General features: G+C 38.7%; 1 protein-coding gene across 1 annotated transcript in view; it reads right to left on the bottom strand.

The window, feature by feature from the left end:
- The window catches only part of ppp1r2 (protein phosphatase 1, regulatory (inhibitor) subunit 2), a 101,484-nt gene that overhangs the window by 5,249 nt on the left and 68,981 nt on the right, over window positions 1–27,254 (bottom strand). The window contains exons 4-5 of the mRNA XM_028795049.2: window positions 22,049–22,155; window positions 6,488–6,667 (exon numbers count right to left, since the gene is read on the bottom strand). Of these exons, the coding sequence (XP_028650882.1) occupies window positions 6,488–6,667; window positions 22,049–22,155 (287 nt within the window). The remainder of the gene's footprint in view (window positions 1–6,487; window positions 6,668–22,048; window positions 22,156–27,254) is intronic.

Raw genomic sequence — 27,254 nt, 5'->3', positions numbered from 1 at the left:
ATTTCTCAGTTTTTTTATTTTTAATAAATTTGCAAAAATTTCAAGTAAACTTTTTTCACGTTGTCATTATGGGGTGTTGTGTGTAGAATTCTGAGGAAAAAAATGAATTTAATCCATTTTGGAATAAGGCTGTAACATAACAAAATGTGGAAAAAGTGATGCGCTGTGAATACCTTCCGGATGCACTGTATGTTCCTGGTTTGAGCAACATGGGCATGCTCAAAAAAATACACGTGTAATGCCACAAAAAGTGCACACAGGCACTTCAGTTCGCAAGCATTGGTACGAGAATGCAGTCACAAGTACACTGCAGATCTATAGCGCGTCTTTATGTGAAAACAGCAGTGTCAGATGAGTTAGGGAAGGATCCTGAACGCGACTGAGAGAATGAAAAGTGAATAAAAAAAAAAAAAAAAAAAAAAACAAAGCTAACCTTTACAAGTATCATAAATTACACCGGCTGTTACAGACTGAAATCAAATGTATGTTTTTATTCTAAAATAGTAAGAATAAGAGCAGTTCTCAAAACGGAGTTGTGCGGGATCGAACTCGTGACCTTCTGATTACCAGTCAGCAGCCGATACCATTACGCCACAGAGGCCGTTGTAGTAAATGTGTGTCAATGTGGCATGCTAAGGCGGCTTTTTTTACTGCAGTTATATTTTTGAATAAAAGCACACTTGTTCTGTTATATTTGTACCTTTTGTGAAAGTGTTTCTTTGATATTTGGACTTCAGGTTTCATATATTATATAGTTTATGCCTGCATTTTGTCATTTACTACTAGAATATGAAAAACGTTTCTGTTTTAAAAATGTGTTTACACAGATTAGAAACGGAACACACATGAAATGAGTGTGTTCCAAATAACGATCTATTATTTCCACTCTAAAACTCCACTTCACTCCCAGATAATCAATCAAGACATGAGCTGGGAGAAGTTCGTGCACGTTCTAAGTCGGTGGGGGGATGGAATAGCCAGCTGCTTGCAGCTTGTCTTTATCAGCACACTTAGATGACAAAAGACGCTGGCAGAGAGGTGAGAATGGTTTTAAGAAGTGATTTAAGGTGGGACGGATCTACGAGTTTTTTCGTAGGCTCTGGTAATTCTAGTGTTAATGTGGCCTTCCTTGAGAAGTGGTTTTTTACTTGCAACCCTCAGGAACAAGACACAATTGTGCAGCGCTTGTGAAATTGTTGTCACATACACATAATGACCACTCTTTGCCATAAAATCCTGTAACTCCTTCAAAGTGGCCATTGGCCTCTCGGTAGCCTCTGTTACCAGTTTCATCCTTGGTCTTCCATCCAGTTTGGAGGGACGGCCGGGCCGGATCTAGCAAAGGTCCTAGTAGTACCAAACACTTGCAACTTTTTTATTATGGACTTTACTGTGCTCCTTGAGATTGATGAAGCCTTTGAGATTTTTTTTGTATCCATCTCCTGCCTTATGGCTGTCCACAACATATATACATTGTGGAAGCTGGCCCGGACACAGACAGGCAGACATGTTTAAATCACCCACAACACATTTATTATACAACTATTATTTACACAGGTGCACACACAACCCCAAAACTCCCCCAAAGTCCAAGCCCTTTCACAATGCCTCTTCTTATTTCAGGCCGCCTCCACTCCTCTACACCAAGACTTTGTCCTCTGCACTCCCGACTCCAGCCATTGAATGGAGGGAGGAGGCCCCTTTTATCCCCACCCAGACGTGCTTTTGGTGCCTCCTGATTATGTTCCGCCGGCACTTCCCAGTGTGGCGGAAGTACCAGCTGCGCACCCGGAAGCACCCAGGGCGGCTGCCCTCTCATGGTCCGGAGGAGGTGTAGTCCTTCTTCCGGTCCTCCTGTGTGTCCCGGCTGGGTACCACCCCCAGCCACAACAAACAAACAAACAAACAAACAAACAAACAAACAAACACACACACACACACACACACACACACACACACACACACACACACACACACACAGTGCATCCGGAAAGTATTAACAGCGCATCACTTTTTCCACATTTTGATATGTTACAGCCTTATTCCAAAATGTATGTAGAGTTCTGAGGAAAAAAATGAATTTAATCCAACACCCCATAATGACAACATGAAAAAAGTTTACTTGAGATTTTTGCAAATTTATTAAAAATAAAAAAATTCAGAAAGCACATGTACATAAGTATTCACAGCATTTGCCATGAAGCTCAAAATTGAGCTCAGGTGCATCCTGTTTCCCCTGATCATCCTTGAGATGTTTCTGCAGCTTAAGTGGAGTCCACCTATGGTAAATTCAGTTGATTGGACATGATTTGGAAAGGCACACACCTGTCTATAGAAGGTCCCACAGTTGGCAGTTCATGTCAGAGCACAAACCAAGCATGAAGTCAAAGGAATTGTCTGTAGACCTCCGAGACAGGATTGTCTAAAAGCACAAATCTGGGGAAGGTTACAGAAAAATTTCTACTGCTTTGAAGGTCCCAATGAGCACAGTGGCCTCCGTCATCCGTAAGTGGAAGAAGTTTGAAACCACCAGGACTCTTCCTAGAGCTGGCCGGCCATCTAAACTGAGCGATCGGGGGAGAAGGGCCTTAGTCAGGGAGGTGACCAAGAATCTGATGGTCACTCTGTCAGAGCTCCAGAGGTCCACTGTGGAGAGAGGAGAACCTTCCAGAAGGACAGTCATCTCTGCAGCAATCCACCAATCAGGTCTGTATGGTAGAATGGCCAGATGGAAGCCACTCCTTAGTAAAAGGCACATGGCAGCCCGCCTGGAGTTTGCCAAAAGGCACCTGAAGGACTCTCAGACCATGAGAAAGAAAATTCTCTGGTCTGATGAGACAAAGATTGAACTCTCTGGTGTGAATGCCAAGCATCAACTTTTGGGGAAAACCTGGCACCATCCCTACAGTGAAGCATGGTGGTGGCAGCATCATGCTGTTGGGATGTTTTTCAGCGGCAGGAACTGGGAGACAAGTCAGGATAAAGGGAAAGATGACTGCAGCAATGTACAGAGACATCCTGGATGAAAACCTGCTCCAGAGCACTCTTAACCTCAGACTGGAGCGACGGTTCATCTTTTAGCAGGACAACAACCCTAAGCACACAGCCAAGATATCAAATGAGTGGCTTCAGGACAACTCTGTGAATGTCCTTGAGTGGCCCAGCCAGAGCCCAGACTTGAATCCGATTGAACATCTCTGGAGAGATCTTAAAATGGCTGTGCACCGACGCTTCCCATCCAACCTGATGGAGCTTGAGAGGTGCTGCAAAGAGGAATGGGCAAAACTGGCCGAGGATTGGTGTGCCAAGCTTGTGGCATCATATTCAAAAAGACTTGAGGTTGTAATTGCTGCCAAAGGTGCATTCGACAAAGTACCGAGCAAAGGCTGTGAATACTTATGTACATGTGATTTCTAAGTTTTTTTATTTTTAATAAATTTGCAAATACCTCAAGTAAACTTTTTTCACATTGTCATTATGGGGTGTTGTGTGTAGAATTCTGAGGGAAAAAATGAATTTAATCCATTTTGGAATTCTGAGGGAAAAAATGAATTTAATCCATTTTGGAATTCTGAGGGAAAAAATGAATTTAATCCATTTTGGAACAAGGCTATAACATAACAAAATGTTGAAAAAGTGATGCGCTGTGAATACTTTCCGGATGCACTGTATATACATATATACACATACATACATACATACATACATACACAGACATATGTGTACGTGTGTAAAAATCAAGACACTACACCTTTTTTTTTTTAAAAATTTTTTTGCATTGTCAGCCAATAGTGTTCAACATATCCATATTCACTTCATTAGGCATTACAGTTTTCTCTGCCCAGCCAGTAAATCAAACCTAAAACATAAAAAACAAAAAGAAACCCAAGACCTGTCTATCACTGCATTACAGAGGAATGTGAAAGCAATAGTGACATCTTGTTTATACATATTTTTACCCTTCTGAGTACTATTTGCATTAAATACATATACACAATTTGAGGTAAAGTATGGGAAATAAACTAGCCTTTTCCATTTTGCCACCTATTGTTAATATTGGGACTCTTTACTAGGACATATTACAGATATATACCGTATTTTTCGCACCATAAGACGCACTTTTTTTTCCCCAAAAGAAGGTTGGAAATGTCTGTGCGTCTTATGGAGCGAATATTGCATCACAGACCATGATGTGTAATACCTGACAAAAGTCGACATCCAGGGGTAGAGGGCGACAAAACTCACTGTTACGTTACATGCATTCCCTCTGTGCTTGGAGGAATGTTAGACTCATTGACTCGGCATCTAATCCTTGCGTGTGCGTGAGTTGCGAAATCTAAACAAATATAAACAAAGGCAAGATAGCATCTACATTTCATGAGGGAGCGAAGCGAGTGCAGAAAACAAAATACTCAGCGCATATGTTTTGCGCATTATCACTGAGTTGGACTCTGGACTCGATAGATTACCAGCCGCTGGACTACTTCAGGCTGTTCTTTCCTGAAGCTGCCTTTCAGCTACTGTCAGACGAGACAAACAGGTATGCAGAGCAATTTTTTTAATCGAGGGCTGTGCTTGCACCGCATTCTCATTTTTCAAACTGGAAACCCACAACAAAACACGAGATGAAGGGCTTTGTGGCATTACAAATATAGATGGGACTAGACTGGCGATAAAACTTCAGGGAGCATTGGTCCAAACGTGCTTTGTCCCCTGGTGGCTTTGGACAGGTTATGTCGTGTGATGATAGGTACGTGATGCTGCAAAGTGATTGTGAGCAACTGAGCTTAATAAATTCTGACACTAGTGATGAGGAGTTCTTGGGGTTTCCATAAAACTAGAAGAGTGCTTGAACCTTAAAGTCTCTCCTTATTTGTTAATGACAGTGATGTTTCTTAATACCGCTGTTGAATTTACATGGTTGAAATATTATTCTGCTATATTTTATTAAACATATTAGTGCACTATTTGGTTCAGAATATTTTTTTTCTTGTTTTCCTCCTCTAAACCTAGGTGCGTCTAATGGTCAGGTGCGTCTTATGGTGCAAAAAAATACGGTATTCAGATATATTACAGTTGTCTAAAACTCCTACTGTACATATTGAAAACTACAAAAAGAACTTATCTATACTTTTATTGTGGAAGGTAAAGAATCCAAATCCATTGTTCATGCATACAGTGTACCATAATATTTAAAACTTTAAAAAAATTATAAGTCCTTTAGAACTACACATGCATTTTTAAACATTTTTAGTTTACTGAGTATACTAAACCATTCGCAATCTTTCAGAATTTTGTATTATTGTTAAGCGATTATTTAATTTGAACCTTTCCTGCACCTCCAGATGGGTGGGTGAAGTGGTAATATCACCTGATGGAGTACTGCATATATTACTGATTTAAAATTTACTCATTGTAATGAAATATTTAAAAAGATATCAAAGCTATGGATGATGAACTTGTTTTTCCATAGAGGTGACTTTTGAGCCAAAGATTTGAACCTGTGGACTAAAATTTGTAATTTATAATGTATGTTTCTTATTTCAGAACCAAATCAAAATCACAAGCCACAGTTGATAATAGCACAATACTCTATGGAGACTGGTTGTGGTATATGTTGAATAGGCAAGTATAGGTTTAAATCTTTAATCTGCATATCATTTTGTGGGGTAGTCATGAGATAGACTCAGCAAAAACCTTTCTAAAACAGCTGACAATCGCCATTCCTCCACATAACACACTATAGGAGCAAGGTCAATTTCTCAACTGTCAAATACTAGAATTGGGGGTTGAGGGACATTAAAAACACCTAGCGTTAAAGGTAGTGTGGTACACTATCCATTAGATGATGAGAAATCAAATTATCAAGAGCTAAACAGTACCAGCAGGGTCCGAACTGCATGGCTGTAGGAACTGAATAGATCTTGACAAGACTGAAATTCCGTACATTAAGTTATTAGTTAAAAAGATTTTCTACAAATCTTTACTTAATTCTGCCATGTTATGGCTTGGCCTAAAATAGTCCTAAAATTATATTAAACTTTTTCAGTAAGTGGGTGACTATAAAACATTAAGAAGTATAAAATAAGCAAGTCTGACAAGTGCCCTACGGAGACTGGTTTCACTGATCACAGGGATAACTGAATAGAGGGTTGCACTTCTACATGAGTAACATTTCCACTCCTTTTTCCTGTCCAAAGAATACCGATATCACATTCATTCCTCTGTCTCCTCTTTTGTCCGGTCCACAGACTATAAATTAACAGAACGGTCAGTCATTATTTGACCAAAGAATGTCCAAGAAAGCACAATGGTCACAACATGAAGTAAACCCTTTAATGTTGCTAGCAACATTATTCTTGAAGTGTTGGGGTTCCAACACTTCCCATGTTTTTCTGTGTGATTTATTCATGGAGGATATGAAATGATAAATTATTAGAGAAATAAAGCTTTTGTTAAGAATAATGCCAGAGACTGTCTCACTTACCATCTTGAGGAAGGTCCATGTGTGCATTATCTACTTCAGTCTCATCCTTCATTTCCTCATCCTGATCCTCATCCTCATCATCTTCTTCAAGCTCTCTGGCAATAAGCTGTTTGGCTAGTTTAATGTTCAAGCCTTCATTATAATGCATTTTTCTTTTCATTTCAAATTGTTTCTTTTTTGCTGAAAAAACATTTAAAGAGAGCTTTTAAAACTGAACCCACAAATTACTTCACTTTCTTACAGGAACAAAAACTTCTAAAGCAAGGCACACCAAATCTTAGAAAGTACATGGCAAAACAATGAGCCATGGAAGAGAACAGTTAACATAACCATTGATTATGCATTATTGTGATGCATGTTGTTTTGGTATCGGTGGAATGGGTTTAACAGAAACTGTTGTAAGTATGGGAAACATGGCAAGATTATTTCCATTTTAATATAGATTACAACATGTGCTTGTTCAAAGGCAAATGAAAAAACTGAATTCATTTTAAAGTTAATTCTCCATCAGTGCTATATTTACAATAATAACTTTTAAGGCTCTGATCACTATTGTAAGAAAATGCCTTTACAATTCACATGCTCACACTATCTCCTTGTTAATGCAGCATCCATCATTGATTGCTGAAGAAGATACAGCTTTGTCCACACTAATATGTTTTCCTTTAAATTTTAAGATAAAAACACTCTCCGTCCACTGTAGCAATTTCAAATTGTTTACAAAAATACAACCGAAAACACACAAAGTAAACATTCACCTAAACTAGATTCTACATTCTACTTGCAATACATTCATGAATTGACAGAAATATCATGAAAGGACAGTAATGCCACCAGCCATGTGATTTATTACAAAACTGTACCAACTAGAAAATAGCCTTTTCTGCATGTATGCAGGATTCAAATTGCAGAAAATACAATTTAGATGCATACAGAACACAAGAAGTACCATGGAAAGCAACACTTCCATGTCTAATATGTTGGAAAATATTTTTGGGGTGACCAATCAGTGAATAAGACGTTGTAATAAGCAGGATTCAAATCAGGGAATGACTAAGTAAACAAGCAACCAAACTGTAATCACATTAAGTCGAGCAGGCATTTTCAGCATTATATGGCACTGGAGAGTATTTTATGGGATTAAAATGCTAGGTTAGTGTGGATGAAAAGGCATAAACAGACAAAAGTTTGCATTTTTTAAAGTAAACATTAAGTGTGGATATAGCCTACTGTACATGTGGTGAATTTTTCAGTCAAACCTGCCTTTCCACATTCAATACAATAACACCAGATCAACGTCAACAGATGCTGAATTATTGGTGATTGTTAAAAATGTAAATGACATAAAATTGTTTATCTATAAAATTAAAAACCTCCCTCAGAAACATTTCTACCATTATTTAAAAAAAAAAAAAAGTATGCAAAAAAAGCACTACAAAAAGAAATAATGCTTCTTTTCAATTACAGTATCAATACCACTGAACTCCCCTGTCAATTAATACAATTTTGAAAAAGGGGTGGACAAACAGGTTGTCCAGATGCTGGGAAATCCAGTTTTTAATTCTGTATAAAGGCCCAGAAGACTACCAGATGTTTTGGATCTTTGGTCCATACAGCATTTTCCTCATCAAACACAATCAGATAAAAACAAAAGACCAAAATCTTCATCTACGATATTAATTTTGGTTTTGCTTTTAAGGATAGCTGCTTATAGTGCATCAAACTATCGTAACCACCATCTAAAGTCTTGTTACTTGATGCCTTTGCAATAGTTGAGAATGCAGCACAGCAAAAATGACGTCATGTGATGTGTTCATAATTTGTTTTTTTTTTTATATATAAATTGTGTGGCGATGCAGGCAAAGGGCCACATACACTAAATGGTGACTTTTCAGGACAGGCTAGTTATATGGGTGCCAGTTGATGAATGAAGGGCTGAATATGATGCAATAATAGGTCACCACAGCACAAGGAAGACATACAAAAAATATTTGAAGTGTATATCTTCACGTATATGATGTCACCCACTCAAAAGAATATACTCATCCTTCCTTCACCACTTTTAAGTTAATAGGTATGCATCCACACATTTGTGAGCAATATAGTGAAATTGTGAAGCGAGTCAATAAATCAAGCAAAAGAAACAACAGTGTTAGCTACAAAGTAACTGGGGCAGTGAGAGCAAGAATGCCAAAAATGAATTGTATCCTCGTCATTTATCATGATATAAATAAAGCAATAATAAAAAGAAAATGGGACATGACAAACTTTTCAACTACTGCTTCAATACCAGTTACAGCTAAGGTTCCAAAACTAGAAGCAGCATTATGACAAAAATAAACAGAAAATAACTTTTCAAATACTAGAAGACCTATTTCAATGGATTAAATACAGCGTATATTCCACAACTAGTAAGTAGTGATGATTGCAGGGAGGGGAAAGCATCACAACTATGTCAGAGAATGTACCGTGCTGTGTGGAGAGAATCCAGAAACCACATATAAATTAGGTCCTTTGTTTTCATTCAAAACTAATTTTAGTGCTGAAAATGTATTAGTCAGCCTGCAATTTCAAACAAATCATGATGCAGTGTGGAGTCATTTTATGAAATGTACATTGATGCAGCAGGTAACTCTTTTCAACTGAAAGGGCATGCTACTGCTAAGAAAATGACCTAAAATATTCTACAACTTGTTGATCACAAATAATAATTCATTACATTTATATAGCACTATTCTCACTACACAAACCACTACAGCACAGGGAGGGACGCAAACCCATGACCTCTTTACTACAATGTGATGGCCTGAATGTTCCAACAAAGCTTGTGTCACAAATATTCAGCAATAGAAAATGGAGATTAACCTTTGGAAATCAGAGGGCTATCAGAGGAATTAAATTAAAAAAAGTTCACCATTAACAGATATGTACTCTGGCTTCCTATACTGGAGGTTGTTAAAATACTTATTATTAGCCTAAGCACCACAGAGTGTGAACATGCTTTTTCAGGCCTAAACCTCTTTACTAATATGAAGACCCACTTAATGGTCCAAGGATGACAAATTTTAATGCAGCTGTATCCCCTACTTCAAAGTAAAGCTTTGCGACACTTTATAGAACATACTGCACCTCAGAATTCAAACTGATGTTTATAAAAGAAAAACTAATTGGTGGAGTTTTTATAAGCTTTGAAAATAAAAAAATTAATGAATATTAATGCAGTATTTCAGTTCATTTTTGATAAAATGTGTAAATTGGAAAAAGACCACGTCGATATGACATAATCCTTTAAATATCATCTATTTGCTAAAATACTCCCTTCCAAGATGCCAACTGTGGCAGAAGAGTGCCATGCACTTGTGTACAACAAAATTTTACAAATAAACATGTTGTTTTGTGAGATATATTTGCCCATCACTGGAGTAAATAATGAACTTCTTGCTCAAAGTGAAGTCAAGGGCAGCGTTTACATACCAACTAAGAATGATTTGCTCAAAATGAAGTCAAGGGCAGCATTTACATACCAACTAAGAATGATTCAAATAAGGAACACTACTACATTATACCTTTGATATGTTTGTATATGTTAGTGCTGGAAATTACATACACAACTGAACGATACCAATAACCCTTACTAAACGCATATGAAGCCTCCCTCATATATGGAATAAATCTAACCAGATTACTGCTGCACACCTTTCTTTACAAGAAGTCTTCTTGTCATTCCCTCATTGTTTCCCCACCAATGTCATTATCAAGTTTCTTGCCTCAATATAATACTGCAAACAACACATAAAAAGTGGATTCCACAACCTTATTCACTGTGACTAGTTTGGGTTTGCTGTAGCCAATGTGTATGTATGGATAGTGCCACATGAGTGAGTGAGTGAGAGAGACAGACTACAATGGGTTCGGAAAGTATTCAGACCCCCTTCAAGATTTCACTCTTTGTTATATTGCAGCCATTTGCTAAAATCATTTAAATTAATTTTTTTCCTCATTAATGCACACACAGCACCCCATATTCACAGACAAAAAAAAGAATTTTTTTGAAATTGTTGATTTATTAAAAAAGAAAAACTGAAATATCACATGGTCCTAAGTATTCAGACCCTTTGCTCAGTATTTAGTAGAAGCACCCTTTTGAGCTAATACAGCCATGAGTCTTCTTGGGAAGGATGCAACAAGTTTTTCACACCTGGATTTGGGGATCCTCTGCCATTCCTCCTTGCAGATCCTCTCCAGTTCTGTCAGGTTGGATGGTAAACGTTGGTGGACAGCCATTTTTAGGTCTCTCCAGAGATGCTCAATTGGGTTTAAGTCAGGGCTCTGGCTGGGCCATTCAAAAACAGTCACAGAGTTGAAGCCACTCCTTCGTTATTTTAGCTGTGTGCTTAGGGTCATTGTCTTGTTGGAAGGTAAACCTTCGGCCCAGTCTGAGGTCCTTAGCACTCTGGAGAAGGTTTTTGTCCAGGATATCCCTGTACTTGGCCGCATTCATCTTTCCCTCGATTGCAACCAGTCGTCCTGTCCCTGCAGCTGAAAAACACGCCATGCTTCACTGTGGGGACTGTATTGGACAAGTGATGAGCAGTGCCTGATTGTCTCCACACACACCGCTTAGAATTAAGGCCAAAAAGTTCTATCTTGGTCTCATCAGACCAGAGAATCTTATTTCTCACCATCTCAGAGTCCTTCAGGTGTCTTTTAGCAAACTTCATGCGGGCTGTCATGTGTCTTGCACTGAGGAGAGGCTTCCGACAGGCCACTCTGCCATAAAGCCCTGACTGGTGGAGGGCTGCAGTGATGGTTGACTTTCTACAACTTTCTCCCATCTCCTGACTGCATCTCTGGAGCTCAGCCAAAGTGATCTTTGGGTTCTTCTTTACCTCTCTCACCAAGGCTCTTGTCCCCCGGAAGCTCAGCTTGGCCGGACGGCCAGCTCTAGGAAGGGTTCTGGTCGTCCCAAACGTCTTCCATTTAAGGATTATGGAGGCCACTGTGCTCTTGGGAACCTTAAGTGCAGCAGAAATTTTTTTGTAGCCTTGGCCAGATCTGTGCCTTGCCACAATTCTGTCTCTGAGCTCTTCAGGCAGTTCCTTTGACCTCATGATTCTCATTTGCTCTGACATGCATTGTGAGCTGTAAGGTCTTATATAGACAGGTGTGTGGCTTTCCTAATCAAGTCCAATCAGTATAATCAAACACAGCTGGACTCAAATGAAGGTGATCTCAAGGATGATCAGAAGAAATGGAAAGCACCTGAGTTAAATATATGAGTGTCACAGCAAAGGGTCTGAATACTTAGGACCATGTGATATTTCAGTTTTTCTTTTTTAATAAATCTGCAACAATTTCAAAAATTCTTTTTTTTGTTTGTCAATATGGGGTGCTGTGTGTACATTAATGAGGAAAAAAATTAATTTAAATGATTTTAGCAAATGGCTGCAATATAACAAAGAGTGAAAAATTGAAGGGGGTCTGAATACTTTCCGTACCCACTGTATAACAAACCATTCAGCCCCTTGGAGTACAATTTTTTATTCTTATACTGAAGAACACAGTACAGTTAATTTGGCTTTTTAGACACTGATTAACAGAAACAAAAAATAATTTAATGTCAAACTCTGCTCTGCAGAGTGATCTAAATTAATTACAAATATAAAACATAAAATAATTGACTACATAAATACCACCCCAATTAATATGACACATCTCGATCATTACTGCTGCAGCCACTTTTGGAAGTCAAACTGTTACTTGAATGGACAGCACCTGTTTGCAGGGATTTCAGTTGACTGTAGTATAAATGCATCTTACCTGGAAGGGTCAAATTTGCTGAGTAGGTATCATGACCTAAGCAGCCCAATAAAGACAAAAGAAATGTCCAAAAAAACCTCAGTGAAAAGGTGATTGAAAAGCACAAGTCAGGAGATGGAGACAATAAAATATCCAAGTCACTGAATATCTCTAAGTCCAGTTAAATCAATTTTAAGGAATGGAAAGAATATGACAGAATTGTAAAACTGTCTATAACAGGATGTCCACAAAAATGGAGTGATCGTGCAAGACTAATGAGGGAGGCCACCAAGAAACCTATAATAACTATAATAACGGACGGCTGAACTGAGCATTTTTCTGCCAACTGTAGCGTCAGGTGAGTGTGGATTTAGCAGCAAGTGTTTTCTGCTCATTGCAGTAATTCAAAATATCCACACCGGCTTTCACCACTTGCATACAGTCAGATGTGCGTCCAGATGGCATCAAAAAAACATCACATGCAGCTTTTTCTTGGTGTCAACTTCTACCAAAATCCAGATGAACGTGAAGAAAACATCCGTATTGTGTTTACATGTCATTCATTTAACATTCTGGAGGAACGGATACATCCTGCGATTACATATGTGTATTATAAATGAAAACATAATGCCTACCCCAAGCATAAACCCAAAGATACACAGAAACAGCTTTGAAACAAAAATGTTTATGTCCTGGAGTGGCCGACTCACGATCCAGATCTCAATCCAAATGAATTTGTGATGGAACTTTAAAAAGGCCGCTCACACATAAGCCCCATGCAATCTGACAGAACGTCAACAGTTTTACCAAGACAAAATGGGCAAAGCTACAGTGTTTAGATGTGCAATGCTGAGAAAGAGAGAAGATCTGTCCACTCAGACTCAAGCCTATCATGGGAGTCAAAGGTGAATCTACTTAATACTGACTTAAACACTTATGCAATTAATTATTTAGCAATTTTTATTTATAATTAAATTGGTAGTTATTAGTTTGTAGAGATCTGCTTGCACTTTCACACTAAATTCTTTTTCCATTGGTACACAGTGAGAAGCAAAAATATTGGGAGGATGGGGTAATATTGTTTTTTACATGTAAAACATTGGCTGGAAATAAAAGTTGTATTGTACTTAAGTCCCGTAATCTTTTCAACTTGAATACTTATTTTCTAAATACACGGCAAAAAAAAATATTAGAAAAAAAATTACTTTCATTATATTTAGTCCCCCCATATCCACCTCAATAGATGGACTGAGACAAATAAATCCGAAACAAAATCAAGTTGGTTAAGGTTTTATTTGGCTGCATACTCCTTACATGAAATAGCTGCCCCAACTCTTCAGATCAATGATATCAGACTCTTGATGACTTTGTTTACCATGCCCTGCCAAGCCTTTACAGAAGTCTATTTCAGTTGGTCCTTGTTTGGGGGCTTTTCTGAATTTAGTTGTGTGTCCAAAAGGTAGTCTCAGGGTGAAGAAAGGGCCTGAGCTGCCACGAAAGTTTGCATAGTGTAATCTATTCAGTTAGCCAATAGAAGGTGTCATTTTGCTTGACTTCTCTTCAAAAGTTGAAATGCATCGAGTCTGACTTGGCCAGTCCGTTACATTTCCACTTTTTATTTCTGATGAACTCCTTGGTTAGGCAGACAGAGTGTTTTAGTTATTGTCTTGCTGTATTATGCTCCGCCCATTGGGGACATTTGTTTTAGATTTGAGAAGACAAGAAATTTCTGTAAACTTTAGAATTCATTCTGCTGCTACAATCGTTATTTATGTTATCATTAAAAAAATTGGGAGTTTACTTTCCTCTAAGTTCTCATATACCGAGAGGAAAAGGTCATCAGAACCACTTCCAATTGCACAATATTTCTCAAATACCATCTCTCTTATCATAACCATTTTTTCCATTTATAATCAAACTTTATATTAAAATGATATTTTTGCAGTTAGGGAGGTTGAAAACGGTGGTGGAATTTTTTCATGATTACATATGCATTACCTAGATTACATGCAAAGTAAAAAGAGTTATAGTCACCTAAAAACATAGAAAAAGGGTTAGTATTATAAAATACTAGGGGGCTTCACTCGGCAACCCGCGCGGCCTGCGCTACACGCCAGCCACTTCACATCTCTGCCACTCATGTATGTGGATTTCACTTTCACCAAACAACAAATCTTTTAATTCTCGTGAATACATCTCTTCATTTGGAAGAAACACTACTTTTCCCTGATGGCAACACGAATTAGACGATCTACAAGTCTCCAACTTAAAGTTTAAATCCTAACAATGTATTTGATCTCTTTTCGCCGTTACGTTATTTCACCGAGTAATAATTTTCATGTTTGTGCTGGTAACCCGGGCGTGGTTAAATCTCTTGGCACAAAGTCTCGTCTCGCGGTAGATGAAAGAATCTCTCTGAAAAAGTCACGTCTTGTCCCAGGCTAAAAAGTCTCGTCTTGTCCCAGGATTTTTTTATTATAATAGATTTGTTACAATAAAGTGCTGTAAATAAAACTGCATTTAGCTACATTTAATTATGATAATGATGGGGGAAAATAATAAAAAAAAAAAATCATAAAATTAAATGTATTATCAGGAACATTATAGGGATTACATCTTTATATTTCCATGGCATGTTCAATGTTTACACATTATTGTTAAACTGATGATGTATAAATTAAAATAAAATTAATAATAGTTATTGAAAGAATATGAGTTATATTGAATACAGTTTTTAATATCATGTACACATTTATATTTCCATGATACAAAAAATTCGGATGGTTGTTTAAATATACTACTACTTCCAGTTGAGTAATTTTTCTCAAATTTCATATTTATTTGCTTTTTATCATTATAAATATCTATCTATTATAAAAAGAAATCCTGTCCCCTGTCCTGATAGTCTACGATACGTGATCTTTCTCAGAAGATAATTTAAAGACCCGCGAGACGAAAGAGACCTGCCACTGTGCATCTCACAGGAACATAGAACTAGAGTCTTGCAAGACACACCCTACTTACAAGCAATATCAAAAAAAACAAATCAGTAGTGTAAAGGCAGTCATGCAGCACACACAGCTCCAGGGCTCTCAGTGCATATAAAGTGTATAAGGTCATTACAGTAGAAATGAATAGGGTAGAAATGAAATGAATAGGGTAGAAATGAAACATCAACGATTAAACGAAGAAGGAAGAAAAGCGCGGAGAAAAGAGACTCAAATGCGTTGGACAGAAAAAAGAGCAAAAAAGAATAATCGAGGTGCAAATTCAGAAAATAAGGAAAGTAATCATCAGCCCGGAACAAGTGGAATTGAAAAAAAGCACGTCCAATCCGGCTCAGAATTAAATGACAGTGAGTAAAAGACAAAGTAGAACTTCATAGAGACGTTTACAAACGTTGACGCTAAACACATGCAGAGCAGGTTAGAGACTATGAAACCAGGGAAATTAGAAAGGCTCAAAAAAAAAAAAAAAAAAAAAAAAATACCTTGGCGCTATACACATGTGGAGAAAGTTAAAGGATATGAAAGTAGGAAAATTAGAAAATATAAAAAAAGTAAAGATCGCAGTAGCGCAAACAAACAAACTGCTTCATTTAACTATGTACCAGTCTAACTTTGGTTTTGCACAATAATTACTACACTATTGCACCTTAACACTTAATTCTACTTTATTCACATAATTTCACTTATTTATTATGTTCTACTATACTGTTATCTTTCGATCTATGACTTTTTGCTAATCTAACCGATATTCATCTAACTTTGCACAGTTTTTGATAAGCGGATCAGGATGCATTTCACTGTGTGTTGTCCTGTATAACTATGCATGTGACAAATAAAGAATCTTGAGAATTTCAAAAACGGAGTTTACCGCACATGCATTTATTGGTTACTTTGTTAATGTATATATATTTTTCTGTCTGCTTATTTAAAAACCTAAATTTACCCCAGGAGTCAAAAACGTTCTGTCTAGCACTTGTACAAAAAACTAGACAAAAGCTGGGGTATCACCTTGGTAAACCCATGTACTTTTGGAACTGTGAGAGGAAAATAGCACGACTTTACAGACAGGAGTCCAATGCAGAACTCTACTTACTTTGTTACTTTGTGTAAAAAAAAATTAAAAAAAAAAAAAAAAAATTATTAAATGCTGATGATGTAGATCATTTTGTCTATGCTGTAATTCCAAACAGAAAAAAATATCCTGACCTCATTAAAAAGAATCAGCATATTGAGGAGACTTTGTGCCAGCAAAGCAGCGGGTCCAGATGGAGTATCGCCATGACTGCTGAAGGTCTGTGCATCGGAGCTGGGGGGTCCTCTACAACGCATCTTCAACCTGAGCCTGGAACAGGGGAGAATCCCGAGGCTTTGGAAAACATCTTGCATCACCCCAGTCCCAAAGGTATCACGTCCTACTGAGCTGAATTACTTCCGGTCTGTTGCTCTGACATCACATGTGATGAAGACCATGGAGAGGCTGCTGCTTCACCACCTTAGGCCACAGGTTCAACATGCCCTTGACCCTCTGCAGTTTGCATATCAGGAGAAGGTGGGAGCGGAGGATGCCATCATCTATATGCTACACTGATCCCTCTCCCACTTAGACAGAGGCAGTGGTGCTGTAAGAATTATGTTTCTAGACTTCTCTAGCGCCTTCAACACAATCCAACCTCTGCTCTTTAGGGACAAGCTGACAGAGATGGGAGTTGATTCATACCTGGTGGCATGGATCGTGGACTATCTTAAAGACAGACCTCAGTATGTGCGTCTCGGGAACTGCACGTCTGACATTGTGGTCAGCAACACAGGAGCGCCACAAGGGACTGTACTTTCTCCGGTCCTGTTTGGCCTATATACATCGGATTTCCAATACAACTCAGAGTTCTGCCATGTGCAAAAGTTCGCTGATGACACTGCTATCGTGGGCTGCATCAGGAATGGGCTGGAGGAGGAGTATAGGGACCTAATCAATAACTTTGTTAAATGGTGCGACTCAAACCACCTACAACTGAACACCAGGAAAACCAAGTAGCTGGTGGTGGATTTTAGGAGGCCCAGACCCCTTATGGACCCCGTGATCATCAAAGGTGACTGTGTGCAGATGGTGCAGACCTATAAATATCTGGGAGTGCAGCTGGATGATAAATTAAGACTGGACTGCCAATACTGATGCTCTGTGCAAGAAAGGACAGAGCCGACTATACTTCCTTAGAAGGCTGGCGTCCTTCAACATATGCAATAAGATGCTGTAGATGTTCTATCAGACAGTTGTGGCGAGCGGCCTCTTCTACACGGTGGTGTGCTGGGGAGGCAGCATTAAGAAGAAAGACGCCTCACGCCTGGACAAACTGGTGAGGAAGGCAGGCTCTAATGTTGGCATGGAGCTGGACAGTTTAACATCTGTGGCACAGCAACGGGCGCTCAGCAGGCTCCTATCAATTATGGAGAATCCACTGCATCACACTAAATAGTGTCATCTCCAGACAGAAGAGCAGCTTCAGCGACAGACTGCTGTCACTGTCCTGCTCCACTGACAGATTGAGGAGATCGTTCCTCCCCCAAACTATGCGACTCTTCACTTCCACCCGGGGGGGTAAACGTTAACATTACACCAAGTTATTGTCTGTTTTTTACCTGCATTATTATCAATCTTTAATTTAATATTGTTTATTGTATCAGTATGCTGCTGCTGGAGAATATGAATTTCCATTGGGATTAATAAAGTATCTATCTATCTATTGGGACTCGCAAGATTACAAATACTGTTTTTACAGAAGTTCTGAAATAAAAGTGAAACTAATGAAATAGCAACAATTCAAAGAAAAAAAAAAATCTTCAAAGTGTGTATCCGGAAAACCAAATACGGGGGTTGGCGAGTGAAGCGAGCAGGGGGCGAAGCCCCCTAGTCTATACAAAATTTGAATCATCTATCTGTAATTATAACCATAAGTTTACTTGAAAATTCACGAAAGTATTCAGTTAAAGTACCACTTCCAGTTGCCGGAAGTGGCCCAAAGGGTTTATAGGATTCCTTATTTTTGATATAGAGCCGGTGCACAAAATCTCATTGACCTTAGTCAAAGCATTTGAGTTGTGTTTACACACAGACAGACAATTTAAAAAATGGTATTTTCTGACTCAGGAAGGTCTAAAATGTCAAGATTCATCAAAATCTTGAGGTCGAATTTTTTCACGATTCCTATACTTTCTCTATACTATGCATACTTTTTACTATGAAAGTAAAAACAGTGAGCCAGTTCCAGAAGCTGCCATGCATATATGCCCAAGCCATGACACTGCCACCTCAATGCTTAACTAGTAAACAGGTGTGCTTAGAATCATTTGCAGTCCTTCTCGTTCTCCCCATTTCTCTATCCATCACTCTGGTAAACATTTATGTTTTTATACATACAGTGCATCCGGAAAGTATTCACAGCGCATCACTTTTTCCACGTTTTGTTATGTTACAGCCTTATTCCAAAATGGATTCAATTCATTTTTTCCTCAGAATTCTACACACAACACCCCATAATGACAATGTGAAAAAAGTTTACTTGAGGTTTTTGCAAATTTATTAAAAATAAAAAAACTGAGAAATCACATGTACATAAGTATTCACAGCCTATGCTCAATACTTTGTCGATGCACCTTTGGCAGCAATTACAGCCTCAAGTCTTTTTGAATATGATGCTACAAGCTTGGCACACCTATCTTTGGCCAGTTTCGCCCATTCCTCTTTGCAGCACCTCTCAAGCTCCATCAGGTTGGATGGGAAGCGTCGGTGCAAAGCCATTTTAAGATCTCTTCAGAGATGTTCAATCAGATTCAAGTCTGGGCTCTGGCTGGGCCACACAAGGACATTCACAGAGTTGTCCTGAAGCCACTCCTTTGATATCTTAATAATAATAATAATAATAATTCATTTCATTTATATAGCACTTTTCTCAGTACTCAAAGCGCTATCTTGGCTGTGTGCTTAGGGTCATTGTCCTGCTGAAAGATGAACCGTCGCCCCAGTCTGAGGTCAAGAGCGCTCTGGAGCAGGTTTTCATCCAGGATGTCTCTGTACATTGCTGCAGTCATCTTTCCCTTTTTCCTGACTAGTCTCCCAGTCCCTGCCGCTGAAAAACATCCCCACAGCATGATGCTGCCACCACCATGCTTCACTGTAGGGATGGTATTGGCCTGGTGATGAGCAGTACCTGGTTTCCTCCAAATATGACGCCTGGCATTCACACCAAAGAGTTCAATCTTTGTCTCATCAGACCACAGAATTTTCTTTCTCATGGTCTGAGAGTCCTTCAGGTGCCTTTTGGCAAACTCCAGGCGTGCTGCCATATGCCTTTTACTAAGGAGTGGCTTCCGTCTGGCCACTCTACCATACAGGCCTGATTGGTGGATTGCTGCAGAGATGGTTGTCCTTCTGGAAGGTTCTCCTCTCTCCACAGAGGACCTCTGGAGCTCTGACAGAGTGACCATCGGGTTCTTGGTCACTTCCCTGACTAAGGCTCTTCTCCCCCCGATCGCTCAGTTTAGATGGCCGGCCAGCTCTAGGAAGAGTCCTGGTGGTTTCGAACTTCTTACACTTATGGATGATGGGAGGCCACTGTGCTCATTGGGACCTTCAAAGCAGCAGAATTTTTTCTGTAACCTTCCCCAGATTTGTGCCTTGAGACAATCCTGTCTCAGAGGTCTACGGACAATTCCTTTGACTTCATGCTTGGTTTGTGCTCTGACATGAACTGTCAACTGTGGGACCTTCTATAGACAGGTGTGTGCCTTTCCAAATCATGTCCAATCAACTGAATTTACCACAGGTGGACTCCAATTAAGCTGCAGAAACATCTCAAGGATGATCAGGGGAAACAGGATGCACCTGAGCTCAATTTTGAGCTTTATGGCAAAGGCTGTGAATACTTATGTACCTGTGCTTTCTCAATTTTTTTATTTTTAATAAATTTGCAAAAATCTCAAGTAATCTTTTTTCACGTTGTCATTATGGGGTGTTGTGTGTAGAATTCTGAGGAAAAAAAATGAATTTAATCCATTTTGGAATGAGGCTGTAACATAACAAAATGTGGAAAAAGTGATGCGCTGTGAATACTTTCCGGATGCACTGTGTATGTATGTATGTGTATGTATGTGTATGTTTGTGTGTGTGTGTATTATATATATATATATATATATATATATATATATATATATATATATATATATATATATATACACATATATACACATACACATACATATACATATATATCTCATCTGTCCATAAAACCTGGGTAATCTTTATATCTTCTTTGTACTTCTTCGCAAATTCCAGTCTGGCCTTTCTGTTCTGAGCTGCATTTCTTCTCTTTAATTCTTCTGTGAATATAAATTACTGACACTTAACTCTGTACCGTGCACACTGTATAATTTGTTTGGATGTTATTTTTGGGTTTCTCTTTACAGCTGTAATAATACTCCTGTCATCAACTGTCTTCCTTGGATGGCCTGCTTGTTGCAGGTAACTTACACTTCCTGTTTTTATCCCCTCAAAGAATTTGACACTATTTATTTTGGAATCCCCAGGTGTAGGCCAATGGCTCTAAACCGTATTTTCTTTAATCTCACTTTTAAAAATGTATTGATTTCTGTCAGTCATTTCTCTAGTCTTCATCTTGTTTTACACCTTTGATGTCAAACTCCAATGACTAAAACCAACTCCATAGACTCAGAACTCATTTGTGTGGGAGAAAAAACTACCTTCTGCTCTGTTCCAATAAGGGAAAAGACATTTGCACGCTTACCCATGAAGCGCATTACAGAAACACATTAAGGTTATGATACCAAAGCAAAATAACCACAGGGAAATGACACATAACATTCCGGTGTGAGATGACTCTTTTGACAGAAAAATAACTCGTGTTGCAAAAATTGCAAAACAGACACATAGCAATGCATCATACAGATTGTTTTTATCTTTGTTAATTGTAACTACTTTTCACAGATTTTCATATAATTTTTACTTGACCATCATGTCTGATGTCAGCCAAGTGTAACCCTTTCAGACCAAAAACCTGACCAAAGTCAGAATCACACAGTCTATTAAAATCAATTTATTGCAATCAGGCTACATATACATTACTACATTTTCATTTAAAAATGGCATTTTTAAATGAAAATGACCTTCATCCACACTAGTGTTTTATTTACCTTTTATGAAAATCTCCTTGCCCACACAAACAAATGACCAAAATACGCAAATGATGTGGCCATTCACAATAGAAAATGTGTACATTGGCAGAAACAGGAAATGAAAGTGTCCTCCATGCTATACATACATTTGCAGCTTGCATTTACAAATGGAGAACAACAATGGCAAATATGAAAAACACAAAAACAGACTATGTTTGGGGACAATGAGGTGGAATTGCTATTGAGAGTAAAAGGCAAGCAAAGCAGCTGAGAAAATGTAATGAGCAGGATCCAATCACAGAAAGGCCAAGAAGTAAGCATGAACTAATCAAAACATAATTACCGCAGAGGAACATTTTCAGAAATATGTGACTCTGCAGAGCGTTTGCAAAAATCTGTTTTCAGGTGTTGGTAGCATGTAGCAAAGATGACAACAAAGACTAATGTCTGCATTTTTAAATGAGAATATAGTAGTATGAATATAGCCTTAGAATCTATCAGACTATGGAAAATGACCAAAACAGGTGGCTTGAGAAAACAAGAAGTTTCAGAAGTGAAACATTTAAGCTACCCTGCTCCTCTGGCGATAGCTCTTCCTCTTCTTCTTCTTCTTCCTCACTATCTTCATCATCTTCCTTCATAAAAATCTTCGGTTGCGACCCTTCAGCTGCTGCCAGCCTAAAGAGAAATGTGGTTAACATAGGGTTTATAGTATAGATGAACAGAGTATTTGCAAAATTAAAATTAAAACGTAGTAAAGATGCTTATTTATTTGATCTTCAAGCTTACTTTCATTAATAAGTAAACATTAATTATATACAAAATAATCTATGCAGAACAACAACAACAATAGCTGTAATAGCAGTTTTTCAAGATTTCAATTTATAATTGTTTTGTTAGTTAACTATGCAACCAGAACAAACCGATATTTTCAAGTGCCTAAAAAGACGGCCTAGGTACTGTATTGTGTCTTTAGTTTTCACCAGAAAAAGTTATTTTTGAAAAGTATTCATAATGAAAAGTTCTACATACAAGGAAGTGTAATCAAACAGTATACTTCTATTTTCAAATTATGATCTCATTACTAGCATACTAGATACTCAGAAGAAGCACACAACAACAAATCCTATCCTCAGTTGTCACTGCTGGCTAATTTCATGCCTCGTTGGGCCAACTATATTAGATTATATCAACAGACAGGACTACAATAAACAGACAGGACTACAATATCTATCTTAACAACATTACAGACAAAGCTTTTTTTTTTTAATGTACCATTTACACATACCTGGAAAGTGACAAGTAAACAGAAAAAAAAAACAAAAAAAGGACTACACACATAGTCTCACTTTTACAGAAATCTAGCTATTGCCTATAGTACTTCAAAGTCAATACAATTCCACATTGCAAAATGCGACTATATTCATTGATCTATAGGAAGGTTCAACGTACTAGGCTCGACTGCTCATTCTTTTGCTCAGTGGCCAGGCTGCTTGCTGAAAGGTTTAAATGAGAAAACCTAAAGCAGATGGAGCAAGAACATCTTCCTGTCAGCTTAACAGCTACTGTAAATGATTTCCACATATTGATTTCCAGTTATGTTTTGTTGGTACTTTTGTTGATGCATTTTATTTTACAAAAAGAGTAAAGAATCAAAAGTTGAAAGCCTTGCATGGAGAAAACATACTGAAGTGCACTTTTTTATTCTTCAATTGCCCGACATCTTTAAAAACAAATGTTTTCCAAACTGGCAAGAGAATTAAACACATAACCACAATTCATGGGCTTCATATTTGCAGCAACAACAGTTTTCAGCGTTTTGTGTTAAGTAGGAACGAGGTTTCTACACTGTTCGGGACTCATTTTAGACCATTACTCCAGGCAAATTTGCTCCAGGTTGTTCAAGTTAGTTGGATGATGCCAATGTACCACCCTTCAAGGTCCAAGCTCTTTGTAAAAGGGTAATCAACCATGGCCTTGGAGGCATGCTTTGGTGCAGGTTTTCATTCCAACTTAGTATTTAATTATATGGCTTGTTAGAGCTTTCATTCATCCAAGACAAATCTTTATTAAATTATAGACTTTTTGTTTTCAGTCCAGAACAGAGGTGTACCTCCTGGCTCTTCCCTTCTCTTTCATTTATTTCACACAAGGGGGCTTCACCCCCTGCTCGCTTCGCTCGCCTACCCCCGGCGTTTTGAACCCGTGCCCGCTGGGCAGCTACGTGTCCGGATGACGCACATTTAATACGGAGCGTTTGCCAGTGTCATTCTGGAGTCCCCCACCGGTAATACAGAGCTTCGTCCGTACCATTACGTGGTGCATTGTGGACTACTGCGGACCCCGTAGTTTTTCTCGTTTCAGTTTGTATCTGTGGTCAGTCGAGCTCATGTTTTTCAAGCTTTTGAATTCCGGTCTTCATTATCTGCAACCTGCTGTCCATGTGTGTGGCCCCCTTGTTCAACCTGTTTATGACGTTTTACTTTCCTTTCTACTCTGTCTTTAATTTCTGACCGTGCTTTATTCTGGTTTTGTTTCAATGACACTTGGTCCGTGGTGATTATATGTAAAGGAGGCAGTCTAATTTTCCCCTTTTGACAACAACGTGTAAATTCATTATTTGTATTGCCAGTTGTTTCTTCTGGGAAGTTAAGTGAATGACAATGATTGCAAATAACATTCATTAATCCCAATGAATTTTCCTCAATAGTGGACTCATTATTGAAGGCGTTGTCAGCCAACTGGCGTAAGCATTTAGCAGGTGTCTGGCGTTGATGTCCGCGACGGGCATGTTTTGCTTGTGGCGTTTGACTGCCGCGTTGTTGCATGCACATTATTTGTGACGCGCTATTTTGTAGTTTTAATTGATTTGCCACCGCTTTGCGAAAAGTCCGTTTCAGTCTACGTCGTGCATTGGATAAGTAATAAGGAGGATCGCACTCACTGTTAATATGTAGCCTTTTCTGCAGTTGAACGGTTAATAGTGCTTTATTGTAAGGAGATCCACCTATGCTCACACCCATGCTGCCTAGTGTGAAGGTGTTCAGATGACGTATGTTTAATATGGACGTTTCCTTTAGAAATGTGGTTTTGGGTGTCACTTCTTATTGATTGGGGGGGGGTTGAGGATTGTTGTTGCGCGAGCGTCTTCTTTCTTTTTGTGTTCCATGGGCTTGGCACCTATGCTGCCTAGTGTGAAGGTGTCGACGTTCACTTTAGAAGATGTGGCTTTGGGTGTCACTTCTTATGGATGTGTGGGGGGGATTGTTGTTGCGCGAGCGTCTTCTTTCTTTTTGTGTTCCTGTGTCTTGTTTGAATCCCCCTCTTTGTGTGTGTCCCGTCCCTTGCTTGTAGGGTCTGTGGGGTGGTTTTGTGTTCTTTTTTTTTGTCTTCCATGGGCTTGTTGAATCCCCCTCTTGGTGTGTGTCCCGTCCCGTGCCTGTAGGGTGGGGGGGGGTGTGGTCGTGCCTTGCTGTTGTGCGCTCGTCTGTTCTTTTTTTTTGGTGTGTTTAGTTTCGTGTGCAATGTGTTTTGTGCTTTGCCCGCGTTTGACTACTGTTTTATGTGCCTTTTCCTTTTTTCGGTGCTTGTGTGACTCCTTTTTGTATGTGCTCACTCCTTTTTTCTATGGTCTTGTCCGCCACTCGCGGCCCCTCATCCGCCTTTGTCGCCCTCTTTTGTCCGCCTTTCTCCGACTCTCGCGGACTCTTTTTGTGCCTGCGCCTCTCGCGGACCCTCATCCGCCTCTCTCGCCCTCTTTTGTCCGCCTTTCTCGGCTCCTCAGCCGACTCTCGCGGACTCTTTTTGCGCCTGCGCAGTACGTCTTTTTGCAGCTACGGCCCATGGCCGGATGTACCTGCGTCCATCATCCGGTTTAGCATTCTCGGTTAGTACTATAGATCATTGTATTAACACCAGTACTTCATGATGCATATACACAGGTCTATTAAATGGAAGCATCCTAGCTGGAGAGCTGCAACTCATTATTAACTGATGGCAGGTTAAGAAATAGGGCAACAATTAAAACCTTAATACAGCTGTTTAAAACTAAAATAGGTAATTGAGGGTTCTGATTCATAAAAAATGAGTTAACTAAAAATAATCCCAAAAACATTTTGCTTTAGTAGTATAAAAAATGGGTTCTTACTAAAAATTTGGTTAAACAAAAACCTGCAGCCACTGCCAACCCCCAGGATCAGAGTTGAGTACCCTTGTCTTGTTGGCTAAAAAGGTTTTTCTTGTGAAACAAAATTAAAACTCCTCTGGTCTTATTACCATAGTTAGGTGAATAAATATTTGGATAGTGGTACAATTTTCAGAATTTTGGCTCTGTGCACTACCACAATGGGTTTGAAATGAAGCAATCAAGATGTGATTGAAGTATAAAATTGCAGTTTTAATTTAAGGCATTTAACAAAAACATTGTATGAACCATTTAGAAAAACATTTTTATACATGATCCCCCATTTCCAGGGGCTCAAAAGTATTTGGACAAGGGAACATATCATAAATACAATGATCATTTTCAATTTTTGTCAATGACTGACTGAAGCCTGGAACCAATTGCCGTCTACATGTGCTGTGTTTCCACCCTACTGATGCTTGGTCAGGGCTTTACTGCAGTTGTCTTCAGGTGCTCCTTGATCATTGGACTTTCTCACTTCAGTTTTGTCTTTAGCAAATGACATGCACGTCCACTTGGGTTGAGGTAAGTTGATTGACTTGGTCATTGAAGAATATTCTACTTCTTTGCCTTGAAAAGCATTTGGTTTGCTGTCACATTATGTTTTGACTCATTGTCCAAGTGTATTGTGAAACTTTATCCTAGGAGTTTTGTCTGAATCTGAACAGACAGTACAGCCCTATACACTACTTCTGTCAGTAGTCATATCATCAATAAACATTAGTGACCCAGATCTACTGGAAGTCACGCGTGCCTGTGCCATAAAACCGCTTCCACCATGTTTCACAGCTGATGTAGTACGGTACAGATCATGAGCCATTCCTTCTCTCTCAATCATTCTGGTACATTCATTTGTCCAAACAAAACTGTTCCATAATTGCACTGGTTTCTAAAAAATATTTTTCTGGCAAAGTCTAATCTGTCTTTCCTATGCTTGAGGAGTGGTTTGCACCTTGTGGTACCCTCTAGTTACTTTTGTGAAGTCTTCTCTTTATTGTAGACTTTGGCAATGACAGGTCTACAAATCGCAGAGTGTTCTTGGTTTGGCTAAATACCGTGAATTTGTTTTTTCTTCACTGAGGAAAGAATTCTGTGATCATCTAGCACAGTTGTCTTCCATGGTTGTCCAGGTCTTCTGGTGTTGCTGAGCTCACCAATGTGATCCTTCTCTAAGAATGTACCAGATGGTTGACTTGACCACTTCTGCTGTTTCTGCAATCTCTTGGATGGGTTTGTTCTCTCCACCTAATAATGGCCTGTTTTTAAGTGTGTGGACAGCTCTTTGACCTCATATTAAGAATTCACAGTGACAGCTTCCAAATATAAAATACAACACTTCGAATCAATTCCAGACTTTCTACCTGCTTAATAGTTATCAAAATAATGAGGGAACTACTCACACCTCTCTATGGATCAACTTATAAGTCAATTGTAAAAATACTTTTGATATTCATTTCAAATCCATTGTGGTGACATACAGATCCAAAAATTATGAAAATTGTGTCACTGTCCAAATCCTTACGGACCTAACTATAACAAGAATGAAAACTTTGGTTAACCCAATCTCTTAAGGACCTTTGACTTTTACTGTTTA

The sequence above is a fragment of the Erpetoichthys calabaricus genome, chromosome 2 (genome assembly GCF_900747795.2).
Source record: "Erpetoichthys calabaricus chromosome 2, fErpCal1.3, whole genome shotgun sequence".
Classification (NCBI taxonomy): domain Eukaryota; kingdom Metazoa; phylum Chordata; class Cladistia; order Polypteriformes; family Polypteridae; genus Erpetoichthys; species Erpetoichthys calabaricus.
Note: the sequence above shows the minus strand (reverse complement) of the source record. Positions and strands in the feature narration are given on the sequence as shown.